Consider the following 9,693-nt stretch of genomic DNA (forward strand, 5'->3'; position numbering starts at 1 on the left):
CTGTTATGATATGTATTGAATTGCCAAATACTTGCCAATACACAGCCCTAGTGATGCCTTAGTTTCATTTATATTTTATATTTGTTTTTATGATTTTATGTTTCTTCTTTACATCTTGATATTGTAAAAATTGTTTTTTTATTTTTATTTATTTTTTTATTCTCTATTCAAACACCATCAGGGAACACCTAATTTCATTGTACTTGTTACAGTGACAATAAAGATCTATTCTATTCTATTATATTCTATTCTATTCTATTCTATTCTATTCTATTCTATTCTATTCTATTCTATTCTATAAAGCAGCAATAAACCAGCACATATTATTACAAACAATCTGAACTTAACACAGTACTGTGAGCTAAAAGTGCAGGTGGATGAATGAGCAATGTTTGATTTCCCAAAACACCAGGAGTCTCGACCTGAAGGAAGCTCRTAAGATATCAGGAAATAACAAGGAACAGAGGACAACTATGAATAGCAATAAAGCCCAAACAAAAGCCCAAAACTGCAACATATTATGACTTCCAAGGGGGGACTTAAAGCCACAGTTATACCTCCCCGGCTGCCTAATGTGTTATTGATACTACTGATTTAACAACACGGCCCAACAACTGCTGAAGGCCAACGCTTCCCTACAAACTTAATGTGGATTTCTAAAAAAGAGTAGAGATAATGGTAGTAAATGTTCGGATTCATTGGCATTTAGATGGGGCAAAAAATTTGCATAAACAACCGGAAACTCACAAACAGTGAGCGGTTTGTTGCATTATGTTGTGGCTGTGCTGTGAACCTGCACCACAATGAGTCTGAAAGGATCCATTAAGATGCATTTAATTCAATTTCATTTGAACAGGGACAGTAATGATAACGTAAAAGAACAATAACATTGTTTCTTTACCCAAAAGACTTCCCAAAGCCAATCCAATAACTACGGTAATTTGCAGTCCTTCTCTTCGTTTATGTTTTTAACAAGGCCGAAACTTTTACAAATAAAAACACAAAAGTTGACTCCTCTAAAGCAAAACAATTATGTAATGATAAAAGAAAGAAAAAGAAAAATATGACATATTTATATGTTCAACCAACAAGGTTTTATTTTAAGTGTGTGCAGTCATATCTGCAGCACCATCTAACTAGCATACAAGAACAACTTCCTTACAAAATAACTTCAGTCAAATGTATTGAGGTTGCTGCTCATGTCAACTGAGTATTTAAAGATGACACATGTCCAACACCTGCACTGTTGTGTCAACAAATTCAAACACCCTGAGATGCACTAACCAGCTGCTTTTGGGTGTTCCCAGATCCAGACGTAAAACTAAAGGTAAACAAACCTTTATCAGCGGTGGCCTGTGATCTGTGGAGCAATTTACCTCAGAGAATTTGAGATGCTCAGACCATCCCACGATCTAATCTCTTTAAATATCTGCTGAAATCATAGGTTATTTGTTCTAGTGATGCAGAACTTCTTGTATGTGCGCTGTTTTTAATTTTTTTACCATGAAAGTTAATTTTAAATTATTTGGTTCTATGCAGCTTGATGTATTTGAATTTGGTGCTTTTTAATTTTTAACTTTGTACACTTTATCTACAAGGAAAATGCTTCTAAAGCAATAAAGTTGAATCACCTGAAACCCAAAACAATGATGTGACTGTTAAAATTTCTGATATCACTATACAATAAAAAGACAATAAAAAAGGTGAGATGTGAACATAAAACAATTACATCAATCTCTGAACAAAGTTCAAACATCTAAAGCGAACTAAAGGAAGGTCCTCTTTACATTAAAATGTCCATTCTAATACTAAATTAATTAATYGGTTTTAGTTGACATATGATTGACATCCTGTTTATTGCAATAGTTTTCAAACTATGTCATGTGTGGACTGTTTTATGTGACACTCATGATTGCTGCACATCAATATCTTCTAAACAGCCTCATATCTTTTTGGACAGCAAGCTCATATTTTAGTCAAGTGTCATCATTGAGCACATAAAAAAATGTAAAACGTTGCTTGTATATGTTACCAGATAAGACAAGGTTGTATCTGTTAATTTTAATTGAAACACAAAGCAAAGAAGTTGCAACACGATTAGCTATTTTAATGTCTTATTTGTGTTTGTGTGTTGTTTTACAACATGTTGTAAAAGCTAACAGAAGCCAATGACAAATACATGACTTTTTAACTTGTTTTTACACCTGAAAATGAAAGGAGCACCTGTAGTATTGAAACGAATACACTTTTCCCAGGCTGGAATATTTTAGGATTCTTAATACATTTCTAGTTTTAACATAGAGTTAATAGAAATACATGGTTGAGTTGTGATTTATAGGATTGTTTGATGTTTTGACACATTCATTCATTGCTTCATATTAAAGCACCAGACAACACTGTGTGGCTCCAAAGGAAACAGGTTTGCGTTTGGGTTGCTTCATAATTTTTAACATTAACACAGCGCTTACATTTTTTTATATATATAATCAAGCTAGTAAAACTTTACAATTTCTTAGCTAGCTGTCAGATGATGCAATCTGCTGCTTGTTAAGGTAATACAGTTAGCTGCTATGCTAGCAGTAGCATCGATAACAAGTCCCGGTGCTCGAGTCGCTGCAAACACAACCTTCGGGTCGCTCTTACCCCTGAACTCCTTCCTTCGTCATGTCGAGTTACACGCTTGTAAAAATCAAAAGAAGGTATATTTTAAAACTGTCTGACAGGATGGAGCACCGCATCAGCTGTTCACAGCATGGACAGCAACAGGCAGGAAGGACCTGTTTTGACCGAGCACGAAATACCGGATGTTTGACATTCCGACTGGAAACGCATCACAGACTGTAGTTCCGGCGGGTTAATTTGTGAGATGGACGGAGGAAAAAAAAAAAGAAAAAAGAAAAAAAAAGGGAAGAAAGAAATACTGTAAACAATTCCCGAAACAATTAGAAGGGGGAACTATATTTGACTCTTGTCTAACATCACACACAAAAAGACTGTTCCTGTTGTTGTTTTTGTTGAGGTTTTTCTGAAGCGTAATATTATGGACAAATAAAAACAAACCCATTAATAAATTCTGAAAACTTTGCAAACTTTCCAAATACCACAGGAGGTAGCAATTTATTTATCTAAGTAAAGTTTAAATTTCAGTAAAATGTGTGGTATGAATAATAAATGAAAAATGTCTGTTTACAAATAGGTTATATGTCTTTTAAAGCAGGAAGTGTCAAACTACAACAACTACTACTACTAAAGTGTTTGATTTTTATAAACCCTGACAAATCTTTCAGATCAAGCTTAAAGTGCATGTGACTTCTTTTTTGTGATCAATACACAGAGGTGTCAAGTAACTAAGTACATATACTTTGTTATTTTACTTAAGTAGAAATTTTGGTTATTTATACTTTAGTGGAGTAACTATTTTTCAGCGTACTTTTTACTTCTACTCCTTAAGTTTGAATTCACTTATCTGTACTTTCTACTCCTTACTTTTTTAAAATGCAAAAAGTATTTCATTTCTATTTAACTTTGACTTATTTTTATTCCATTTGTCCATTGTTCAGAAAAAAATTGAAATTCATCCAGATACATGAAGCCTTTGGATAGAGTGGATTTAACTGTGGTTGGATGAGAAGTGTAAATACTGTATATACCATTTGGACATCCTATTGGATTGAACTCACTCCATCTCACCTGTATGACACAAAACACATCACATCCCAGCAGGACTTACTGGAGCAGATGTAGCCTAGAATGAAGATGATCGTRGCAGAAAAAAGTAGTCTAGTCAGTTAATTCAAAAATTTTCGACATTGACATTTTAATTGAACATTATACTCATTAATGACTTCAGAAGAAAAATGGGGGGGGGGGGATGCTATATAACCTGTGGCACAGGCTAAGCTTTTATCTTTAATTGTCTTTTTTAAGTGTTCATTACTTTTACTTTTATACTTTAAGTAGTTTTAAAACCAGTACTTTCATACTTTTACTTGAGTAAAAAGCTTGAGTTGATACTTATACTTCCAAAAAAAGTATTTTAAACCCTAGTATCTATACTTCTACTTAAGTAATGAATGTGAATACTTTTGACACCCCTGTTAATACTAAATCAATAAGAAATGTTTACAACTTACTTTCAGTTGTGCCAAGTTCAAAACAAAAATATGACAGGTGACAAAATGATCAATAATCATGTGTATAATTATGCCAAATGTATTAAATATTTAACAGTTTTCTTCCAGTTTTTGTATTAAAATGTCACATACATTTTAAGAACTTATTACTTTTTGATTATCTTATGGTCTTGTTTTTCTTCATTGGTTTAAATGTGTTTTGAGCCCTAAATAAAGATAGATTTAATGTACAGATTTTTTTTGGATATGACACTGATTTAGTTGGCTGTGACCTCTGAACTGATGTCACAATTATAGTTTTAGTGTAATTGTTACAAACATGTATTCACATGCTAAAAATTAAACTAATTACACTTTTGAATTAACAAAGAGATTTTGTTATGTTCAGCTTAAAAGAAAAAGAAATTAGTGCATTCCATGTATGACATGATACACATAAACACAAGAAGAAGTGGCTGCTGTGTGTGGGCCGATTTACATCCATATTAACTTCAGAAGAGTGGAATTACCTTCACACCTTTAGCTGAGTGCACTAAGTGCATGCAGGTAACCAGTAACCTTTGCAGAATTGGGCTGGCACAGCAAGTGATGGTGGTTTGAATTCAGTGGGGGTGTCATCAAAGCTTTTCTCAGGCTGTTGGCTGCAGGAGCTCCTGATGCAGGAAACAGCCTTCCTGCCGCTCACTTTTCTCTTAAAACAACGTAACCTTTAGCAGAACATGGCAGTGCACAAAAGSAACCTGTGCAATTTGTTGTTCTTTTAATCGGAAGTTTGTTGCAACCATCTGGAGAGGAAAAAAAACTTACTTTTGTGTTATGTTTTGAACTTATCTCCATGTTACATTTACAGGCTCATTCTCAGTTTAAAAAACATGCTATGGGGCGAACAAAGGTAATGAGTTAGGAACAATTTCCTGCTCAGTTGAACAACTTCAGCCCTTAACTTGCAGGAAATTAAACAACAAGCTTTTATCTGTTATYGCCTTTTAAATATTAGTTTATAGAAGATAAACACTCCTAAAAATGTCCTTTCAGATGAGGGACCGGGGATGTGCGCTGCTGAATATTATAGCTCCCCATCACACGGCGAGAATAAAGGTTTTAATAATGAATGAAAGGGAACCCTTGTGCACCCAAGAGTGAATTTCTGATGGGGCTGGGGTACTTAAAATTTATGCAGTCCAGTGGGCATCTGTGCGAGCTGGAACAGCATTCATGCATTTATTTATTTTATCGTGATGATGCTCGTTGTATTAAAAAGGTCAGAAAACTTTTTTTCAATTAAACGGCTGTACTGAACATTCGATAAACTCCAACACAGTCCCCCCCGACTTCAGCAGCTCCTGTATTTATGTTGACTGTTGGTTATTTTTGTGAAAAGCAGTAGAATTAAGAAGAATCAGTTAAGAATGAAGTAAATAGGTTAAAATAAGACACATAAGAATATCTGCCTGCACAAGAGATAACGAGGTTTTTATGTTAATTCAGTGTCATTCAGGAYATTTCCAACCCAAAGGGTGCCTTTTGTTTTATCCTGTTTCACAGTGAGAGCAGTACCCCAAAACGGACATTAACCTTTAGACAGCACTTCACCTTTTTTTGCATGCAGTGGCGTGGAAATGTATCTCCATTGGAGCTTTGAATGAAAGCCAAAGCYGTATTGTACAAAGGTCAGTTGATGGCTTCATTCTCCTTGACATCTATTGTTGTCTGCTCCCTTTGGTCTCCAACTTGAACACTTCTCYGTCACCAGCTCAGCCCGGATTAAATCTTTAACATGCAGCGTAAAAAGGCACAGAAAGATTGATGTGGGTATGTGTTCAAAACGTGTTATTTTTTTAGGTCTTATCGTGTCGTTATCTTGTTCCAACAGATTCTTTACAAGTGATTTATTGCATGAATCCCTCAAAGACAATGCTGCCTATTTGCATCCTCTGCATACTGAATAATTTAGGTTTTGTGATTTAGTTAATGCCTAAATTGACCTTTTTTATGGGGGTGAATGAGGGTTTTACTTGTTTACAAGCCACACATAATACAGATAGTATATCTTGCAAAGTYGAAAGAAAGAAAATGAATTAGAGGGGAACTTAACATGCTAAAGTCTTTGTTAAGTGGCCATATGGGCGCTAACTCAATGCAAAATTTTCAGCTTTTGTRTTACGGCTGCTTAAGACGTGGAGTGCACAGATGTTACTGCAATTACAGGGTCTGYCTGCGTCGGCCCTCCTGCCTTTTTAGTCCAGTTCAGGTGGTGACATTTGTTAGGCGACTCTCAACCCCCCACTACTCAACACTTGCTCCCCCGAGAGGATGAGATTAAAAGAAGAAAAAGGTCAACACACAGTATTTATGGAAAAAAAAAACAATACTTTTATTTTACATTACAAAATAAATTTAAAAGTGTAAAAAAAAGAACTCATATGGCAACAATAAATAACAGCTTGAACACAATCACACAACTTTAGAGCAAACATACAAATGCTACAAACTATGCACAGGGTTTCCAAACAGCACCCATGAAAACAGCAAACAACGGTGTGACGTCACAGAGTGTAAAAACTGACAACTAGTGGACCTTAACTGTGAATTTGAATGGATGAAAATGAGGCACAGCCTGAGGAAAACAGAAAATTGTAGAAAAACAATTGTAAAAAAAAACGTTTTCAAGCATTCAAATACAAATAAGTATAAAACAAACTCTTTGTTTTTACATATGTACAAAATGTAGTAAGATACTTGGAAAATAAAAGTTAGCTTTTTTTTTCCTCTCCTGAGAAGACAAAGTCTCTGAAATCAACGGAGTTAACTTGACAGAACACTTGAAGACTCGGACTCTGTGGACACCGATGAAATCTGACCCCGCATTTTGGTCATGAGAGTCACTTTCTGGCTCGATTTGCTGCTGTTGAGGGTCAGAGTACTCCTGGCCGTTTTCTTAAACTTCACCCCCAGGAACGCGTACAGGATGGGGTTCAAGCAGCAGTGAAAGTAAGCCAGCGCCTCCGTGACCGAAATCCATTTGTCCACGGCCTGTTGCAGCCCACAGGTGACRGGGACCACGTTCAGCATCATGAGGGTGTCCAAGAAGATGCCGACGCAGTAGGGCAGCCAGCAGCTGAAGAAACAGACRATGAGGATGACCGTGGTCTTCAGCGCTCTCCTCTTCAGCGCCTGGCCCTTGGCGCCTCGGGACAGCTTGGAGATGATGATGCAGTAGCAGATGAGGATGACCAGGCCGGGCAGGATGAAGCCCACCAGGATGTGCTGGAAACGGAAAACAACGGTCCACACGAGGCTTTTCTCCTCTGGGTAGATACGCTGGCAGATGGGCCTGAAGTCGGCGGTCCCCGCGCCGCCATCGGTGATGGGGAATTTCGAGGAGCTCACGTTCTGCACCTGAGCGAACAGAAAGTCYGGGACAGTCAGGATGGCAGCAGGCAGCCACACGCCCACATACACCACCCTGTTCGCCAGCAGCTTCCTCGTGGCTTGGCTGTCGGTGGCGTGAACAATCGCCAAGTATCTGTCCAAGCTGATGAAGGCCAGGATCAAGACGCTGCTGTACAGGTTGATCGTGTAGATCATGTGCACGGACACGCAGAGGAAGTGTCCGAAGTACCAGGATTTAGCCGCGTCCACAGCCCAGAAGGGCAGCGTGAGGACAAACAGGAGGTCAGCTACCGAGAGATGGAGCCTGTATTTGTCCGTCATCGTTTTGACCTTCTTCTGGAAGCCCATGACCAGAACAACCAATCCATTGCCAACTATTCCCAGAATGAAGATTAATCCATAAACCGTGGGGTGGAAGATTTTGTTGAAGTCGCTGTTGGTGTCTCCACCACATGCCTCCTGAAAATCATTCAGGTCGAAGTCTCCGGATTCCTCTGAGAAGTTGTCAGTGCTGTTTTCAAGGAAAATGACTGTGTCGTATGGGAAGTCGTACTGGAAGCAAAAAAAAGAGAGAATTAACATGAGGAAAAACAGCAAAGCTGAATGAGGTTTTTAAACACTGCACATTGGTTAATAACTAAAGTTTTAAAAGTTAAACCAAGCTGCTCAACTTTTACATTTCTCAGAATGAGAATGAAAACTGGTTTGCAAAACGAGCAGGTGCAGAAGAAACTTCTCCAAGTTGTTTACAGTAAACAGCATCAGCCACAGCTGTCCCATCACAGAAACAACAGCACTCACCTCCATGTTTACCACTCAAATCAAATCCAATCACTCTCCGAGCATGGACGTTTGGGGACCAGTGAACATGCGCCCGCGCCTGGGACAGGTTCATGAGTTGTGACTGCGTGCGCGCGACTTTMTCCGTTAAGTAGCTTCTTGAAAAGGGGCGACCCCGCCCCCTCTGGGAGGAGGGAGAGGAGGGGCGGGGAGGTGCACTCCAAAAACAGCTTCACTATAAAACTGAAAGATCTTTGCCGACGGCAGGGGAGGGGTGGCACTTTGTGAAACTTTGTCTGCTGAAACATAACGGACCGATTTGAMGTTTTTATGWGAATTTGTCACAATCAAACCGACTGCTAKATAATTTCAACAGGCTTTGTTTTTCAAGGGATCTCCCTCTTATTCAGCCAATCAAATTTGTCATTTTATTTTGGATTTGATTATTTAATTCAAGAAGTTAAAACTTCTAATTTATATTTTTTTAAGTACTCGAACATCTAGAGCAGTGTTTCCCAAAGTTGGGGTCGGGACCCAAAGTGGGGTCCCGAAACATCAAGGTGGGGTCCTGAAAAGATTTTCTGAATTAATTACAKTTTTGCCTTAGTTGTTACAAAGGAGTGAGGTTAGTGTATTTAAAATGGATAAATGTAGTATAAAAATATTTACTATGCCCAGTTGACTTGATACAAATGTTTGTCATCCAAAAATAGCTGGTGGCTCAGGTCTCTGCTACTGTTTTGTACTATTCTGTGGGTCATAAGCTGAAAAGTTTGGGAACCACTGCACTTTGGTTCCCAAAGTTGGGCTTGGGACCCAATTATGGGTCATGAAGCACCTTGGATAATCTCCAGAAATCAATTTAAAGGGTAATAACATAATTGCTGATGTAATATTTTCCCTATAACTATTACAAAAACACAAAATAAGTATAAATAAGTATTTATATTTGTGTACACGCTGTTTAGATTGTCAAAAAGCCTGTGTTTTTAGGGTTATTAACAAAGTTTGTGTTCTCAGACCAGTAATATTTGGGGTCACAAGTTTTTACCATGGATATTTTGTGGGTCAGAAGATAAAAAGTTTGGGAACCACTGATCGAGAGAACTGGCATTTCCTGTAAAAAACACAGTGTGATTGCTTAATGCTACAGGATCGTTTTTAGTTGAATGACCTAAAAAGTAGCTAAAACACAGAAAACACCTGAAATTAGCAGAAATCAATTGAATGAAGCGTAAAATTAAAAAAAGTCTAAATATGGAGAAGAGCAGAAGAGATTCTGAAGTACCAAAATGTCATATCCGAAATGCCCTGAAGGAGCTGAACAGTTTGATACAGTATATCAAATGTTGAAATAGCTTTAAAAAAATGCATAGCAAGATACATG

At 37.6% G+C, this 9,693-nt stretch overlaps 2 protein-coding genes across 2 annotated transcripts in view; both read right to left on the bottom strand.

Moving 5' to 3' along the window:
* Positions 1 to 2,771, bottom strand: part of dars1 (aspartyl-tRNA synthetase 1) — a 35,683-nt gene extending 32,912 nt beyond the window's left edge. The window contains exon 1 of the mRNA XM_014020097.1: positions 2,644 to 2,771. Within this exon, the coding sequence (XP_013875551.1) occupies positions 2,644 to 2,666 (23 nt within the window). The 5' untranslated portion in view covers positions 2,667 to 2,771. The remainder of the gene's footprint in view (positions 1 to 2,643) is intronic.
* A 3,711-nt stretch (positions 2,772 to 6,482) lies between these two features.
* cxcr4b (chemokine (C-X-C motif), receptor 4b) lies at positions 6,483 to 8,434 on the bottom strand. The gene is made up of 2 exons (XM_014020099.1): positions 8,328 to 8,434; positions 6,483 to 8,078 (listed from the first exon to the last, which is right to left on the bottom strand). Exons 1-2 carry the CDS (start codon positions 8,331 to 8,333, stop codon positions 6,939 to 6,941), a joined length of 1,146 nt encoding a protein of 381 aa, XP_013875553.1. The 5' UTR covers positions 8,334 to 8,434; the 3' UTR covers positions 6,483 to 6,938.
* Between the last annotated feature and the right edge of the window lie 1,259 nt (positions 8,435 to 9,693).

The sequence above is a fragment of the Austrofundulus limnaeus genome, unplaced genomic scaffold (genome assembly GCF_001266775.1).
Source record: "Austrofundulus limnaeus strain Quisiro unplaced genomic scaffold, Austrofundulus_limnaeus-1.0 Scaffold240, whole genome shotgun sequence".
Lineage (NCBI taxonomy): Eukaryota > Metazoa > Chordata > Actinopteri > Cyprinodontiformes > Rivulidae > Austrofundulus > Austrofundulus limnaeus.